Source organism: Chaetura pelagica, unplaced genomic scaffold (assembly GCF_000747805.2).
Source record: "Chaetura pelagica isolate M959 unplaced genomic scaffold, ChaPel_1.0 scaffold531, whole genome shotgun sequence".
In the NCBI taxonomy this organism is placed as follows: domain Eukaryota; kingdom Metazoa; phylum Chordata; class Aves; order Apodiformes; family Apodidae; genus Chaetura; species Chaetura pelagica.
The window spans coordinates 73276-92249 of record NW_009952362.1 but is presented as its reverse complement, the minus strand read 5'-3'; the positions used below and the strand labels follow the sequence as shown (position 1 = coordinate 92249).

General features: G+C 41.5%; 1 protein-coding gene across 1 annotated transcript in view; it reads right to left on the bottom strand.

Moving 5' to 3' along the window:
• Positions 1-18974, bottom strand: part of NEURL1 (neuralized E3 ubiquitin protein ligase 1) — a 59853-nt gene that overhangs the window by 8186 nt on the left and 32693 nt on the right. Inside the window, exon 4 of the mRNA XM_010007924.1 lies at positions 6583-7263. Coding sequence (XP_010006226.1) covers positions 6583-7263 — 681 coding nt within the window. The remainder of the gene's footprint in view (positions 1-6582; positions 7264-18974) is intronic.

Genomic DNA, 18974 nt, shown 5'->3' with positions numbered 1-18974 from the left:
CTTGACTCCAGCCAAGGCTTCAGGACAGCTGTTCTGTCCCCCAGGGACACTCAGGTCTTGCCCAACAGGGACTTTGGAATCCATAATGCTAAAACAAAGGAACAAAGCACCTGTTGCTGCCTGGGCACAGGGCTGTTAAAGATCAACTATAACATTAGGGAAGGATGTAAGCATATCCATCACTTCTGAATGCTATAAAATACATGTATTTACACAGCCATTTGTTATGTTCCCACAGTGATGTGAACAATACTGTATTGACCAGAAACCAGGGCTTCCTTCCCTTAGGGCTTGACATTTTTTGGCCAACCATGCTCTCAGAGCCCAGCCTCCATGCTGCTATTCATCTCTGCCTCTCAGGTAACCAACATCAGTTGATGACCCATGGGGTTTTTTGCATTGAAGTATTTCCTTGGGGATTGTAAAACAAAACAGTACTACATTTTGTTCTTTAAAAGCGCATGAAAACATAAGGGATTTTGCATTATGCTACAGAAATGTCAGGAAATAGGTCAGAAAGCAGCCTGGCAGATTTTGCATACAAAACCATAAGGCCTGTGTTTGCAGATGGGTGTCAGACAACCACTGTTCAGGGAAGTAAAAATTAGATCCAAACCACATGGAGAACAACAGTTCAGGCTTTTATGTGGATCAGAAAAGGAGTGTACTTTATGGCTTCACTGGAGCATTGCTCTCTGCTGTGTCCAGAAGGGCAGCAGGGCACCAGCACATCTATTACCCTCCTGCAGTCACATGCCCACTCCAGTTAAGCAGGAAAATATGAAGGCACCAGACACCACGGAAGTTTTTGATCCAGCAACTCTCACAGTCCAAGCCCAATGTGCTGTCTGAAAGTAAAGAGCACACAGTAAACTTACAAGATATCTTTCCTGACCTGATAGGTGAAGTTCAGTTGCTACTCAGCACTTCATCCTGCAAAATCCTGAGGGCATGTACACTATGCAACAAACACCTAGCTGAACTAAAGTGAAAGAGCCTGCAATGGGGCTCCATCTCTCAACATGAGAAATACCAGACCAGTAAAGCACCTGGACAGATACTTAGATCAATAAAAAATAATAATAAAAAAAAAATTAAAAAAGGGAAAAAAATATGCTGGGTTTGTGTAGCTGAACTACATGAAAAATCAGAGTTTAAGATTTCATCTTGTTTAAGAAAAACAAACCAAAAAGCCCTCTAAAAGACCACAAATATCAATTATCCTGACCAAAAATGCTTCTGTTCATAACAGCACCCTTTACAGCTGGATCTCAAAAAAGGCCATTTCGCTCAGACTATCTAGGAGACCACAGCAAAAGTGGTTCTGTGTGCAAAAGGAAAAGCACTGCCTAACCCAGCACCTCCAAACTTTCTGCTTCTCCAGGAGGGACATGCATAAATAGGGTGACAGATGCATACAGGAAACAAATACTTTCATTTTTCTCAGCCAGCACTGCTCTGAATTTCTGTGGGACACTGCTGGATTAGAAGGCATCTGATAAAGAAGGAAAAGAAAGAGTTCAGTCTGCTATGTCACTCTCACAGTAGCCAGAATAACTAACTCATGCCAGTGCTAGTTCAAAGAACAGGCAGATTTTATCAGTCCTGACAGACAAGCTGCAATTCAAAGAGGCTGGTGTATGATCCCATATCCTATGTATTCACTGCAAGCAGGCAAAGGCGTTGAGATAAGGGAGATCTATACATCACTTACTATGAATATCTCACTGCAGCCAGGGATAGTTTATTACCCCAGCGATTATAATAATTTCTGCTCTTGTGCAGGAGAGTGTGCAGAGGACAAGATGGTTGCAAGCGCTCTGGCTTTTCCTTAGAGGAGGTCCACTACAGCTTTTACCTAGATGCTGGTTGATACCTCAGCACACAGGCTAATGCTCACTGATTTACCCTGGCAAGTGGGGGATAATTAAATGTGATGTGTGGTGAGACTTTTAGCTGGTACAAAGGTACCAAAAGTATGTATTAACTCTGACATTGCTAATACTGACCACAAGGGACAAGCATTTGACTGCATCCAGTTCTCCCCAAGTGTGCAGTTTTTCCAAGGCACAAGTTTTTAAGCAAGCTGTCCTCTCTAACACAACAGCTTTCCTTTGTGCTAATTCTCCTTTAAAACAAGAAATATAAAACAGGTCTGTTAGATCCCTATCAGCTTAATGAGTCAATTTCCCATGCAAGTGGGAAATGTTCCAAATTAAAAAGAAGATGGAGGAGAAAACTCTGTGGTACTTCTGATTGCACCCTTGTTAAAGGAAGCAATTCATTATACAATGTAATAATTGTACACACCAATGAACATTTAGATATATTTGGATGCTCATTGCAGTTAATTGAATGTGCAAAATAAATGCATAACTGCACCCAGAGTGGAGAACTTTTCTAGAAGAAACAGGCTCCCTGGGGCACTCAGGGAGTAACTGTTCAGCTCTTCCTTTCTCGCCTCCTCAGTTTTGAGCACATTGACCCATTTCAAGAAGGATGGAAATATCAGCAACAACTAATATCTAAATATTGTGGGATGGGCAGCTAAGTAGGAACCCCCACTCGATCCTCATGGTAAAGGAAGCAGAAGAGCTTATCCCACACACACTGTGCATTTATCCAGCATGGATGTGAATAGGGATTTACCCACACAAAACGCTGGGTCTTGGGTTGTTTTTTTCAAGCCTGTTCCTGACTCTTGGCCAGCATTAGGAGACATCCAGAGAGCTGCAATACTGCACAGCTCTTCTGGTGGGGCTGGAGTTATTAAAGTGCATGGATAGAAAGGACACAGATAAGTTGGCAACTCAGCTTCATTAGTATGACTGGTGATGGAACATGTTATTTCATTGCTCAGAAGAAAACTTCAATATTACTGGAACAGATGAAACTCACAAGGGAAAACACACACACACACCAAAGAGACAAAGGAAGATGTTTTACATGCTGGTGACTCACTCTGAGACAAAAGAAAATGAAAGAATATCCCCAGCCATTTGGATTCCCAAATACTAAATATATAAACTTATTGCTGTGATAGCTCTTCCAGACATGAGTCATACATTTTAAAACCTTATGGGGTCAATCAGTTTAAATTCATAAATGAATTACACCACCAAAACCAGACCAAAACCAGACCAATGTATCCAGACTGGCTCATTTCAACCTTTCAGAGCTGTCAATGAAACTGTGTGTGAGCTGAAATGCTTACCAGCAAAAGCTGAAAGCAGTAAATCAAATTTAATAGGCTGGTTTTGTCAACTGTACAGGAATGATGCCTGAAAAAAAAACAACCAAAGTCTGAACTAACAGAATTCCTGAAGGATATGTAAAGACTGTTTCACTTCTACATTCCTAAAGTTCTGGATTTCTGTTTGGTTGTCCTAAATGCATAGCTCACAGTTTCTGAATTGAGACCAGCACTTTAAATATAAAATATTTAGAAAGGCTTCCAATCCTGACAAAAAGATCTATTGCTTCCCTCAATAGTTGGTTCCTGAAGTTAATTACCCTCACTTATGTTTAATTTAAATTTGTGTCCCTTCATTTTCCAGCAGCTTGATATTTTGATGCTATTATCTACTACATTAAAGTGCCCTCCTCTTTCATTTATCTTCCCTCTATATGGTCAAGTTCCTCTTTAACCTTTTCTTTGCAATAAATTGATGTCCCTCTACCTCCCACTACAGGTAACTGTGGCCTCCCTAATCTGTAGAGGCACTTGTGTATCATTAACTTTCCTTTTTCTGGGGTGACATAAAGAAAAATAGTGTTTCCAAACCTCGACTTTCTTTTTTGTTTGTTTTTTTTTGTGTTGTTTGTTTGTTTAAATTCTCTTACAGCAAATATATTGCCAGTATATGATGTCATACTGACAAGATGGAAACAGAAGTCAGGATTCTTTACTATCAAACCAACCTCACAGTGCCCTCCTCAATTAAAGAGTTCTGTAAGGCCACCAGCCTGGGTAGAGGTGGTCTTCCCTGATACTTAGATTAGGACATAAATGGTGAATCCCCAACACTGGAATAACCACAGTCAGCAAATCACAGCTTCTGTGGTAAAGCCACAGGCCAGGAGAGACCTAAGTTTGGTCCTGCTCTGGGTCAGGATCAAATAAGTAATTTCAAGCCTTGAAATCTAGTATCCAGTGATGAATGCCCTGAGCCATCTAGTTCTCTGAGTCAAAAATAAACCTTCTCTAGGTGCAAGAATGGCATTGCTGCACTCCATCTTCTCCATCCTCCAATTGAAACAGAAAAGCCAGAGAGAGGAAGCAAAAGCAGCAACTTTTGTTTCATTTTAAAGTCTGTTGTAGTGCTTGATGTTCCCTTAACAGTGCATAACATTGCTTTGATTAATAATGATTAATATGCCCCTAGAAACAGAATGACATCTGCTATTAAGAAAGGTTTGGTAAAATTATGCCTCTTGCAGTACTTGTGTCTCATTTCTTTCAAGGATAGGGAACTTCACTTTTTCCATTAAAACTAAAAGATTACTATAAACATATCTTCTCCTGTGATACAAAGCTCAGACTACAAAAGGTAGATCACAAAAAAAGTGTTCTTGTTTGCATTCTGAAGATGGAGCTTGTCATTAGAAAGATGAACACTTTATATTCTTCTTACATTTTCTAATATTATAAGGACAGATATTATGGCAAACACCGTAATCTGTTCCACTGCAAACAGTGCACATCACCTCCCTAATAACACTGCACAAGCCAGAGATGAAAGTTCATTATTTCTTTGCCTTCTGTTGCAATATTGCTGATGCATATAATTACTGCAGTTGCAGAGATGTGCAGTGTTGGGACAGTATCAGTGCTCTTCTCTGGGCAGCTGCACTGTACTGGTAGTGGAACTGGGCTGCTCCCAGCATTGTTATACTGGAAACATAGGTCTGAAAAGCTCTATTTGTATTTTAATGCCTGTTAAAGATTACAGGCAACCTGAAATTTCATAGCTTTTAAGTGAGAGAGAGCAGCTTGCTGCCCAAGCTGACTTGGACTCAGCAGGGTCCTACCCTTTCCTAGAGAGAGGCGAGGTCAGCAAGTCCAGTTCTTTTCACTTAACATCTCACTTAAGAACAATAGCCCATTTTAATCTTCTGCAGTGACTGAGGCCAGAAAGGTCTATTATATGGTCAAAACCACAGTAGTTTTCCAACTCAGCAGATTTAATTTCTTGGATTTATCTAAAACATGCTCTGAGAGGGTACTGGTTTAGGGAACTATTTGCTTGGCAGGAGGTTTGCCCAGGATGCAGAAGGCCTCTGTTGAATTCTGTCTGAGGACATAATTCTGTCCCTCTGGTGAGACACAACCTCTCTGCCCTGCTTCAGGACTTACTGCAAACCCTCTGTCTTGGGCAAAAACTGCCAGAATTAGTGATCTCATATGAAAGGAAGCACTGGACAATGACTTAGTTTTACCAGCAGCTCCATGACCTGAGGATGTTTTCCTTCTAATGTATATAGAAGCATTTAATCTCTTACTTTAATGGGATCTGTTTGACTTCACCTACCATTATCACAAGGGCACGTTGGTGGAAAGCAGAGCTAGCTGTGGATTAAGTACAGTACACACAACAAATATAATCAGGCTGAATTATCAGGGATTGAGTCTTGGACTTCTGGAAATAAATTGCAGTATTACATTTGTCATCTGTGGGCCTCTAGTAGCCATGAAACACTCATAGCATAGGCCTATGGTCAGCTTTAAGCAAATTATAAAGGACACTTCAGGCTGTGATTAAGGTGAACTGGACCCTGCAGAGAGATGTGTGTTCACCTCAATTTATCTTTAAAGACTGTCTATAAATCCTAAAAAAGGAGGTGTTTGTTGGCTTTTGGTTGTTGTTTTTTTTTTTCTTTTTCCTGTTGGGTAAGAGGGGCATTTCAATAGTCATAGAATCATTTAAGTTGGAAAAGACCTTTAAGATCATTGAGTCCAACCATTAACCTAACACTGCCAAGTTTAACCATTTCCCTAAGCACCACATCTGCACATTTTTAATATACCTCCAGGACGGTGACTCCAGACTAAACAACCTCATTTCCTTCAGGTGCTCCTTGTAAGACTTGTGCTCTAGACCCTTCACAAGCTTTGTTGCCCTTCTCTAGAGGTGCTTCAGTACCTCAATGTCTTTCTTGTTGTGAGGGACCCAAACCTGAACACATTATTCAAGATGTGGCCTCACCAGTGCCAAGTAGAGGGGGAACAATCACTTCACTAGTCCTGCTGGCCAAAGCATATCTGCTCTCCCTTTCTTACTTCTCCTAGGTCAATGGTGACACCTCTATACTTCAATAGAGGTCTCAGAGGCTTAATTCATTACCTGAAAAGAGCTTTCAGACTGTCAAGTGAAGGATGCTAGACAGGTAATTTTTGTGATTCATAACCACGTACTACGTATGTGCCTTTGTATATTTTTTGCCTTTTATAAAAAAAAACCAACACAACTTGTACCTGATCCTAGAGCAAGGAAGAAGCCATTCATTCCCTCCACCCTCCCCCCAGGATGCAGCCCACCTTGCTGTTTGGTGCATGAGGTTTAAAAAGGAGGTCTGACATACCCAGCAGTCGAATTTGCACGACGGCTCCATGTAAAACGAAGAGCATCCAGAGGGGCTGGGAACAGTCCACGCAGACCTGCATGCCAGTGCCAGCACCATTGTGACTTAAGTGCAGCTCACCATCCGAATTCACCATAAATCCCAGGATGTCTCCACTCTGGAGGGGCACCACAACCCGGCAGATGGCCCAGAACTCCTTTCGGTCAACCAGAGACTCGGGGTTATAGGGGAGGTCACTGGGGCGCAAGGTGCTGGGGTCACAGGACGTCACCCCATAGGACAGTGTCCCCGTGCGCACGGCATTGGACTTGTTGATTTTGACAAAAATAGTCTCGTTGATCCGAAGGGGTCTGCTGGTGAAAACCAAAGTCCTCTCCTCCCGGGCGTGCTCCAGACGGGCCACGGTTTGGTCATCGAGGATTTTGACGTGGGGTCCCCGGAGGTGGTGGAAGCGAAGGTCGCTCTCCAGCTGGGAGGGGAGGAGGTGGGAGTGCTGGGAGTTGAGGGAGTTCTGTGGGATGGGGCACGTGGTGGCCGTCATGTGGAAGGTCTCCTCCTGCAGGTTGAGGTCGCACAGGCTGACCGAGAGGCGCGTGTCCTCCGTGTCCCGCCGCAGCGAGGGCCGCCGGATGGCGGTGAAGGAGCGGGGCCGCAGGCAGTCGGGGGGAATGATTTCACTGTCTGCAGGGAGGGAGGAGACAAAGAGGGGTCACTTCGGAGACAGTGAAAACGCCCAGGAGTTGGATAATCACTGTTGGTTTGATTGATAAGTTGAACAGGGAAAAGGAGAGACCTGCAGCCATCAATAAATTCTCCCTTTTAAAATCTAGAAGCAGAGTGTAATAAAATGTATTTCCAATCAATTGCTGCTCGTGTGCTCCCCCCACCAGCATCACCATTTTCAGCCTCTCAGTAGGCAGACTCAAAATCAATGGAAAGAATTGACCTGAGGAGGATCTCCTTGGAAAGGGGAAGCAGAGGGTAAAAATCTGATCTACACCCTGAACATACCAATCAATATCTATACAGGCTCCAAGTTTTCATGCCCTCTTTATTGTCTACAGTAATAATAGATCTAAGAAATAAATATCTCACTACCCTTTTTTTTTTATTATTTCAAACCAAATGCTATGTCCAGTTTTAATTTATTTAATACCATATGAAAATTAAATAATATTCCTCAATATAATTAATAAATAGTGTTCTGGTACTCACTGCAAACCAGTATAGATATGGTTTTCAAAGTGCAGATCTTGGAAATATGCAGTTTTCTATAAGTAATACACAATCATTTGTTAACTCCAAGCCAAATTAAAAATCAAGTCAAAGATATGTAACAAAGAAAGATGATGCTTATACATTCAAATCCACCACTAGAAACAGAATTGCACTTTATCCTCTTTGTTAGTCTCACCTGCTGTTTTAAGAGCTAATAATCAAATTATGTTATTATTTTTCTAAGGAACATAATCACCTGCCTTTAATGCCTAATTTACTTTTACTTAATGTATCCTTAAGCTATGCTGTGTTGTCATAGAAATTTTGAAGAGCAATATACAAAAAAACCCACATTCTTTAACCAAATCATAAAAGTAAGCTGAAATAGTGCAAAGATTTATACTCCTGCTTTACCTTCTGAACTCTGAGAAGCCCATAGCATCAAGAGACTATTTGCTGTGAGAAAACTGAGCATGTTGGTAGTTCTCTGCAAACCTTGGGATACATTATGACCCATATTGACTGTTCTTCTGTGGAAGCTATACCTGAAGACACTGTGGCTTCAAGCCTGGATCCAGAAGACATGAGGTGGGACCACCCTTTACAACACAAATTCCCACAGGTGCCACAAAACCACACTACCAGACCCCAGCCTGGGACCTGCCACAGATATGGCACAAGGTCAAACAACAAGAAGAGGCAGAGGAGCAGAGTCTCATTCCTAACCCACATGCAACGACCTTGCAATGGGCAACTCTTCCAGCCATGTATCTTTGGGATTTTATTTTACAACAACAAAAAAAGCAGAAGTTTGAGTTATCTGAGGATTTCCCAATGGGATGAACCCTCTCCCAGTACACCAGAGTAATGGCTCTGTACTGGTGTACCAAGGAAAAATGCCAGCTACTGAATAACCAACATCTCCTGCAATATCTGAGGTATGACTAATAGCCTTTCCTGTAGTTCTCTTCTGGGAGTCCTGACAAGAGCACACCCACACACAGATTGGCTTCAGTAGAGCTCTTTCCTTTGCTTAAACTGGATTATTCCAGGCTCCTCTTTAAATAAACTGCTATTAAAAGGGAAGCACAGTCTCAAAATAAAAATGAACTTTGTTTCTTATATTTGGTTTTCCCCATACTGATATTTTAGCTTCTGTTCCCAGAAGTTAATTAAAGGGGGAATAAATAAAATCAGAAATTACCCCAAGTAATTTAGAAGTGGGTCGCATTAATGCTTATATATATAAGGGCTAGCATTTGCGTTGCAAGTGCTCCTGCTGGATAGAATTAGATATATTTTACCCTCCTTTGGCTGTAAACCCACATGGGAGAACAAATTAATACTGGCAGCTGATGACGATCCTTTGGCGTAGGTGAATGGGTAGAGACCTTTCTGAATAGGAACAGAAGGTCCTCGCTATTTTATTCCCTGTAACTATGCATATGCAGCCTGGCTGACAACTGTGATGTGTGGGTAGCTTGCAGCCAGGGTTTTGAAACAGCTTGTTTTCCACCAGGATGCTTGCATTTCCCTTTGGCTGCTGGACAAAATAGCTTTTTCCATCTGAAAAGAGGTTAACAGAGATGGGGTTCTTCTTCAGACAAGACACATGGCAGTGATAGCAAACCAGGGTTACACACCAAACTGTTTTACTCAAATCCATCAGTAGCTCCAATGCCTAACTACATCAGGGATAAGATGTCTCAAGCATACAGGATTGACTGTGAGACTTAGTTCATTAATGTCTGCAAATACTCATGGAAGAAAGGATTGCAGCTTACTGGTATCTCAAGTGGGTTTGCAAAATTTTAGAGAGGTAAGTCTTTAGGAGATAGTGGTCTCCTCCAGGGCTCTATGTTTTTATAAATCACAAAATACCCAGCCAAAGAAGAGGAAAAAATATCCCATTGAATATAAAGTAAAACAGAAGTGGGATTAATCTTTTGGGGAGGTAGATAAGTTGCTAGAGATGTAGAACATCTTTTCTCCAGAATAACTGATAATGGCCAAGGGTTATGAAAGAACAATTCTGGTGAAATGTGAAATAAATTAAGTCACTTCAAGCAGTTTCTTTCACCAGAAGATACCCAGGAATAAGTTATTCCCCTAAAGCTCCAGCTGTCACTTTTTAAACACAGAGCAAGCTGATTGTGCTGGAGAGGCCCTTAATGCAGCCATGCTCCTACAGAACTTTTACAGCTGACCTTCAATGCCTACAAAGGAGGGATTCTCTGAGCATCAGTGTTTAGGCACATTTGTATTTGCAGAGACAAATCTGAAGCACACATCAAAAAGATGGAATGACTTGATGTGATGAGGCTGTAAAATACAAACAGGGTCCAGTGGCCCATTACCCACGAGATCACCCAGGGTCAACCTGATTAATTTAGAAATCATCCCTTCTTATTAAATATTCAAGGCTATAAAACTTCCTGCAGAAGGTAGTTGGTAGTGTTTCGTTGGGAAAAGTCAACTGGCAAGAGACTTCCTTGGGTGAGAATAAATGAACTTGTGGGTGAAAACCACAGCTCTCACTGAGTCACTGGAGCAAATTTTAACCCATCTGGTTGGGCTACCACCACCACCAGCAAGCTGGCCTTAAGCACGGCAGCTCGATGCAGGCTGGCTGCCCAGCTAGTTTTCCAGAGAGGTTTTTCTGAGCTCTGCAGCAGTGCAGTTATAGTGCCAATGCTGGATTTAGAGTCTTAGAGTTTCTGGTAGTGATATAGACATAGCCAGAGCAGACAGGATTTCTAATACAAATTTTCTGTTACTCAGTTGGAAAACCTGAGATGCTGAATTTTTGTACAGAAGGATACCTAGCTTCACAAATCACTTTGTTTATTATTCTGGGTTTGTTTAAGAATAAAAGTGAGTGTGAGTGGCAAAGTAGAACTGAAAGGTACTTGATCAGTTCAGCTGCCTTCTGTTTTCTCCTCATCCTTAGTGGGGTTCATCTGCAATATTTAAATTCTCAGCAGCTGGTGCCTTACACAGAAAATTAACTTGAAGTACCTTCCTCAAACTAGAAGCTTCAAAGCTCTGTTTTCCTGCAGGCTGTAATTGCTGCATCCAGATCAGAAGTATTTCACTACCACATTTATTTGAACCACTGCCAAATGTTGCAATCTTAAAATCATCTGCCTCCTTAAACATGTACAATATGTATAATGCTTAATTATTATAGATACCACATACATCCACATTTAATATAGCTACATGCACATTCAGACACAAACACATTTCTAACCACCAGCATGCACAGATCATCTAAGCCCTGCACAAACCCGATGGGGTTGTGTTGCTGTCAGACTGTCAAATCATTATTTCCTTTCTCATTTTCTTTTTCAGTACTGTCTGTTACTGCCTGAAGGCTTGACTTTCCAAGGTCATGAGCAGCCAGTATTCACGCACCTGTACAGGATCTGAAAAAGCAGAGCAAACTCAGCAAATAGACACACACATTCTGGAAACTTGCAGAGTGCTATTCTTAACTGCAAGCTGTAGGGACAAAGATCTCCCACTTATTAGCAAAAAAAAATTAGTTAAAATCTGGGGACTCAGACTGAAAACATAAGAACCTATCCCACTTACAATGATCTTTCCTCCCAGGAGAGAGACATGAGGAGAAAACAAGGAACTTTCTGTCCTCAGATACTAAGCAAAGTGTAAAAAATTGGTAAAGTCAGAACCTTGTTGATGTACTCTCTCCCGTGCACAACCCCATGCTCTTTCCTTGCTTCTATTCTTTGCTTTACTTCTTCACAAGTGCATGTTTGTTCTCTTAATCCCTTACTTCACTGGATAATAGTATTTTTAGTGAGGACTGGTGCTCATTGTGTAACTTTTGTGACAAAGGAACCTCAGAGGTGGTAAGCTAACAAAAGACATCTTGAAGCTGGGGCCTTGACAAGAATATTCTATGTAAACACACAACTGCAAAAGGATGTATACTGTATTGTACCCACCATGCTGGAGTGACTCCATTCCTACTCAGGAATGCAGATGAAAGCTCCTTTTTCCACTATCAGTGCTACCTACCACAAGGAGTTTTGAAGGGAGGACAGGTGGCCTTCCAACACCTAGAATATTGCACTATCTCCTCCAGGGTCTACAGCAGACTTTCATAGCCAGCAGTCCCTTTGGCAAGACTTTGACATTGCAGGGAGACATGTTTTCAATTTGAGGCAGATGTACCATGCCATAAAATAACATTGCACTCAAAGGCAATTGGGAAAAGCAACCAGTCGTAAGACAAGAAATAAACCTGTGCTTCTGGAAACTTTCTGTCACTCACAGCCTTGTACTCCCCATCATGAGAGTGAAAGTATTAATCCCAGCTCAGCTGCCTGCCTTGCAAACTCTGCCCCATGTCATGCTGTGGCAATCTTTGCTCCCTTGCTGACTCAGTCCTATCAAGCTGGTGCATACTGCTGGGAACTGCTACAGAAGTAACCAGAACAATTTCTATGCGTTGTTTATAGCTCAACTTATTATGTACTTTTAGGTGACTGAGAAGTGAAAAATCAGTAAAATGGAAACAATTTATACTCCTGTTCACCCCTCCTAAAAGAAGGATGAAGAATACTCTGACTGGGGGCAGGGAGCAATACCCATTCACAAACCTTTTTGGTTACCAGCTTTCCCCAGGAGCGTGTGGCACCCCATCCACAGCACCACCTACACTGGTAAGAAGAGCAGCCACGATTGGGTCTGGAGGGCCGTTGTGTGGCCCTGGGTTGAAAATCCACTCAAATTAAGGTTGACTTGTAGCAGAATATCATGCAGTCTGCAGTAATCATGGTGTTTGAGACCACCTCGCCACCATGGGATGCTCTTGCTCCAGGCTCTCTCAGGCTCTGCCACATGTATCTTAATTGTCTTTTTTGTACCAGGAGAAGCTAAGCAAACAGAAGAGCAAAAAATCACCCTTACTTAAAATAAACATAGGAGAAAAACTGAGAAGTGAAGAAAGCCCAGGCAACAGTCACAGCCATTAAGAGGCAAAGCTCCACTCACAGAGCATGACCAAAGTGCTTCTGACTGCTGGCAATATGTCTAAACAGACACTCATAAAAATATCTGGTTTTCTGCAAACTTGTACTCTCCATGTGAGGTCTGGAGAGGCAGCTGGGCTCTGTGGTGCTCAGCATAGCACTGCAGAGACCCATGCTCCCCGGTGGGTGCTTCTGCTCTGATGCTGCACACAGGTTTCCCCCTTCCTGCCTGCTTTGTTCCTGTTCAGTCTTGAATTTATATGATCTGAGACCACTCTGTTGTGTTTATTTCTCATAAACAATCAAGAGCCAGAATGCAGCTTCTCAGATCAACAGTGAAGCCACTTTCAGAGGGTTATTGTAGCATGTGGGCAGCAAATGTTTAAAAACCCCTCAAAGGAATGATTCAGACTAAAAATGTCCCTTGCCACATACATAGGAACTCACTTCTACAAAGTACATTTCCCTTTATGAACAACCAAGAAATCAAACTGCCTGAGTTATTGCCTCAGATCAACCACTCCTTCTCCTTGAAAACACCCACATCAAACCAAAGACATCAGTTAAGTAAACTCCTACTTATACAAAGCCTGCATACGTGCTGATCTCTGTTTCATTGACAATATAAACAGCCCATTTCAATAAAGCTGCTTCTTTCTTCTCACTGCTCTCTCTTTTAGCACACACTTAAGGAATACTTGCAAAACTACAGCCAACAGACAATTTCATTTATACCAGCCATGTATGTAAGATGCCCGGGCTGCTCTTTAAGAGACAGTGAAATCTGTTCTGGTGCAAAAAGCATCCGAGATCAGGACTCAGCTGCTGGGCTATGCAGCAGAAGACACTCCTCACCACCCAGACAGAAAGGATATAAAAATAGTGAGTGGGAGGCAGTAAAAATTGATGTTCTTACTTTATGGACTGAAAACTGTGGGTCGGAGAAAACTGTCCAAATGGATAGATTACTCCATTGGCAGAGATCTTAAGTGAAACATCTTGGGGTTTAGCCCAGCGCACAACACAACCACCTCATTTCCACAGTGCACCCTCTCATTTCCTAACTCTCCATTCATTGCCTTATTCTCTACCTGCTGCTCGCCTGCTTCCATCTGTAGGTCGCTCCTCTCATCTCAAAACTCAAGCTACTTGGGACTCCTCATCCTCAATGGGATCCCAGTAGTCAGTATGGAAACCACTGCTCCAGAATTCCTCCTTCACCAATGCTCCAGCTCAGTCTCACCACACGATCAGTGGAGGGCAAACGTATGTTTGTACATTCACATGGTTGCAGCAGGAGGCAATGGCTACATGCAACTTTGGCTTCTTTCTCGTTGCCATCTGGAATCCAAGCTAACTGATCTTTCATAACAACCATTTTCATGGCAGGCATTTAAATTAACTGAGTGCATTTGTTTGTCTGTGATCAACACAGTCCAAATTAGCTTTCTGACAAGATACTCAGGTGTTTTTCCAATATTGCTGACAGCATTTGAGAGAATTCCTGCTATAACCAAGAGACAGAAGTCAAAGCTCAAGCTAAGGGTCACAATGAGCCCAAAGCACAAAGTTCTTCTTTGGGAGAAATAATTCATATTTACACTACTAATCGTCACCAGATTTAAAGCTGTGTTACAAAAAAAAAAAAAGCACACCACTGACTCTGTGGAATCAACTGCTATGCTACAAACATCTGCCACTTTAACAGAAATTAGTGGAAATTAACAGTGCTTAACAAGCATCTCACTGTACTTGTATTTTCTTTCTGCTTGCATTTGCTTGTATAAAAACAGCACTCTTTTCCAGGCATTTTGGGAGAGACTGAGCACTGAAGTTATTTGATTTGCATGAATCAGTTTTGGAGAGGTGACAAAAAAGGGGATGGAAGAGGAGAACTTAGCCTTTTAGTTGTTATCAACTGATAGATGCTTGATAAATTTATTGTGCAAATCTGGTGGCTTCATGTGGCCATTTAGCACCAACTCCTGCTTTGAGGGAATGGTGGTGCCCTTGTGCCATTAGGTATGGAGCCACTATGTCCTGCCAGATGAATCTCAGGAAACCCCTGGGATCTGTCCAGAATACTTCTCTAAGGATATGTTCTCCCTTGGTATACTGGCATTATCACACATTTCTTGTAATGGGTTGTCAATGGTCTGCGAATAGTACAGATAAAACAATACAGCAAAATAAAACAGAAACAAACAAACAAAACCCCCATATTATAAAAAATAAAAAAGTGTTAGCTCATATACTGCCAGCCTCCTAGTTGAAATATTCAGAACAAAAAAATACAAACCCCTAAGCTTTAGGGAATTGCAGCTTTTTTTAAGCCAGAATGAACAATTGTGGTTTCCAGGCCAGCCTAGTAATTGAATTGGTCATCTGCATATTCTTCAATAAAATCTAAGGAATGAAAGCACATGTTTTCATACATGAATAAGATCATAGCTGAAGGTACAAAGGTGGAGTACTGACTAATAAATTGTAGTTTTGGAACATGTGCTGCTAATAAAATGATACTTTCAACTAGTCTGGTTCATAATAAACATTCATACAATGAATGTATGCATAACATCTGTAAGCATGTCAAATTGATTTGAACATATGAAATGGCACAGAGAGCATAACTAGCCTCATAAAATTAAAATAAATTACTGTTTTCCTTAGCAAGCAAATATGAATGCTTTGAAAGAGCCTGTAGATTATGAAGAGCAAACTTCCATACACGTGTTACAGTTGTGGAATTGTTTTCTATTCCACAAAAGCTGATGCTCAGAGAGAGTCTGCAGGGTGCTGGCAAGGTTTGTGTTACAAACAACACATTTTGGTTTTTTGTTGAAAAAGGCTTTTAATTCAGGATATACTCATCTTCCCTGGCCAGCTGTCCTGGGGACTAACAAATATCCTTCACATGGAAGATGTGCTTAACTACTGCCACAGCCACTAATGGATGTTCGCCCCTCCATGTTTGATTCCCTTTATTATGTTTGTGGGTTTTCTATTTGACATTTCCTAACTCCCAGCAAAATCAGAGAAATTTGGTTTCATCAGAAGTCAAGAGCCTTGGGTTTTGTGGAGACCATCTAATCCCTATTATTCACTCCTTAATCTCTCTTACTCGCACATATGAATTTCACCCCCTCCCCAGTGCAACGATTTCCACCTCCTTTGTGCCACACTTGCTGGGCTCCATGTTCAGCTACTACTACCCCACTTGAAAACTGCAATAAAATTATTTAGGACCATACCTACATTGTTTTAATTTCAGTCCTGCCTGTCTCCGAGAGTGCTCCACCTTTTCATTTCCACTTACTCTTTCTACAGCTGGGAAGTCTTTTATTACTTATTTTAATTACCTGTCCAAGACTTAATTCTTCCTGGAGACTGTCAATTGTCACTTCATCTGATTATTCCTGATCTTTAAGATGTAAATTTATCTGTATAAAACTTATTTCTTTTTCTTCTGCTTCATGGGAAATTAAGGCAATAATTGGAATTTCTGGTTGTCTAATAATTTTTTACCCTCTTGTAATACCCAGTGACTCCTGGGACTATCATCCCTTTTATCCTCCCTTCCTCCTAGAACTTTTGAGCCTCTTATCTCACCTATTCAGGTAAGACACTACTTCACCATTGCACGAAGTGCTAACCCCACAACTTCACTTTCATCTACTGTGCTGCAGATTGCCATGGGCACTCCAACAACTCTATTTCCAGTCCTCCCCATGTTACTGTGCAAATGTTTCCATAGCATCTCAGTGCTCACAGCCACTTCCCAAGCTACATCAGACACATCCCTTCATCCCCTGATGAAGGGGATTTTCTTCAAAACAAGTACTTTATTCCTCTTTCCTATCCATCATCCTCCCTCCTGTGGCATTTATGTATCCTGCATTTATCCTTTTTCACTTGCTTTCATGTCTTTATGCCAGACTTGGAGATGGTGATTCCTTCTCCAACTTCTCCCCATGTTTCCCAGTGAAAGACTCCAATCTTTGCTTAGTTTTACAGCCAGCTGCTCAGAGGGAATTCAACACACATCCACTACCTCATCCCTCCCAAGGTCTCCCCACGGTACAGCATCTTACCCAGTACTATTGCTTACTGGCCTGAATTAACACCATTGGGTCTTCCCTTTTTACCTTATGAGCCCCAGAAACAGTGCTGGCAATCACCTTCCTGGGCTCACTGTGGTCCTGTTTGGTCTGGCATGGCTGCCCAGAGGCACTGCTAAATGGTAAATTGCCTGGACAACGTAAGGATTTTGCTGCCCTGCACCTACCTCACTAAGTACAGCTAAGAGAACATCTTCTAGTGAACACACAACCTGTGAAGGGCAGTGATGATACCTAATATTTCAGTCAACTGCCTGGAGAAAAAATTAAATCAATTGGAAAGATACAGTATTTCAGGATAATCTGAAACAAAGTGCTCAGTTTATCTTACTTCCTTTTATAAAAGAAAACAAATACTGGACCAAGAGCTTCTGCAGTTGATTCCTGGGGCTTGTTTGGAAAATTTTCAAGATTAAAGTGATATTTCAAGACTCAAAATTGAAATATATAAATCTGAAATAGTAAAAAAACCCCAACAGCTAGAGTTCACAAAAAAGTGTTTCCATTTTTCAGCCATGACTAAGGTCACAGATCATCTCTCCTCCTCCAAGCTGGTTACTTATCTAAAGATCTGTATTTCTAGAATAATCCACCTAATGCTACTTGTCCAGAATATTTTCTTTGGTTTAATTCCTACTATTTCTTCCTTGGAGATATTAGGAATTATCTACCCCAGAATCCAGCATGAAGAAGCTCTCAAAAATTTTCTGACTTATTTTCCACATCTACAAAATGACAGTGCAGCTACTACACCCCATCCACCCCACTTCTGTTCCAGAGCTAGTGCAGTCTGCAAGATGAATTCTCCCAGCTATGTGCGGAAACACTAAATCAAAACTTTGTTTGATGAGCTTGTTTTAGAACAGCACAATTATCACACTCTGAGCCAGTTCAGAAAAGTTCAACACGTGTTTAGGTCTGTTCTATTTCATATATTCTGTCATGGCAAATGCCTGCTATGCTTGAGATTTCTTTATGAATTATTTTCACACCCTGAACTAAAGGAACTAAAGAGCTGGATCTTGTTACCAGAGCCTCAGCTACATCCTTAACAAGCAAAAAGACAAATTCTGTTCTTGCTTACCCCAGGGAAATCTTCAACACTCTGGCTATAAGTAAATCTAAATGCACAGGTCGAGAAGTGGGTAAGACACAAACACCTTAAAACGTGGTGGGGTTTTTTTACTCTCTTCCCTTTCCACAGGGTGATTTTCCTTTTCTGACTTCTTATTAAACTCTTGTGACAGTTGTCTGCCATTTCTCAGCAGCTTCCTTTTGCCACACGATGCCCTGTTGTACTGTCCATGCATTTTCACTGGGAGTTAACATTTCAGCTGATGCTGAAGTTCACTCTCACTGACTGACTCACGCTCTAAACCTCTTTCTTACCTACTTGTAATGTACTGGTTTTGCACCAGTTTGGCTAGGCAAGTGTTCATTCATCCACTTGTCCAGTTGCAATCTGTTAGATTGTCATGCCTTTATTTTTACCCCCTGTTTCTTTTAGCCCATGATGCTGTACTTCTCTGGCTTGGGAAACAGCTAATCGACCCCCTACTTTTTGATGGTTTGTAAACAATAAAGTTTAGCTGCAGAATGTCATAACCAAGCTTAGTCTTGGAGATTAGACTGAACTGAGAATAATCAACAGCAAAAAAGCCAATACAGCAACATTATAGGCTGATACTCCTCTTGCTGAAGTCTATATGGACTAGAGAGATGGTAACCAATATAGGGGTAACTTGTTCAAACACAAGGATTTCTTGTCTCATTAATAGATTCATTTCTCTTCAGCTTTTGCCTCCTTCGGCATCAAAGTTTAAAGCAATATTTGGTCACAATGTTGTTGTGAACCTCTCAGCACATACTCTGAACAGATAGTAGGGAACTATCAAACCCGTGCTACATAATAATAAAAATTGCTGGCTTACATCAACTGAAATGTCACCACCAGCATCAGTGATGTCCTGCTCAGTCTGAGGAATCTGAGATTGATCCTAGGTCTCCCTGAGGTGTGATTATCAGAGAAAAAAGATCCCTCTCTCCACTCTGCTAA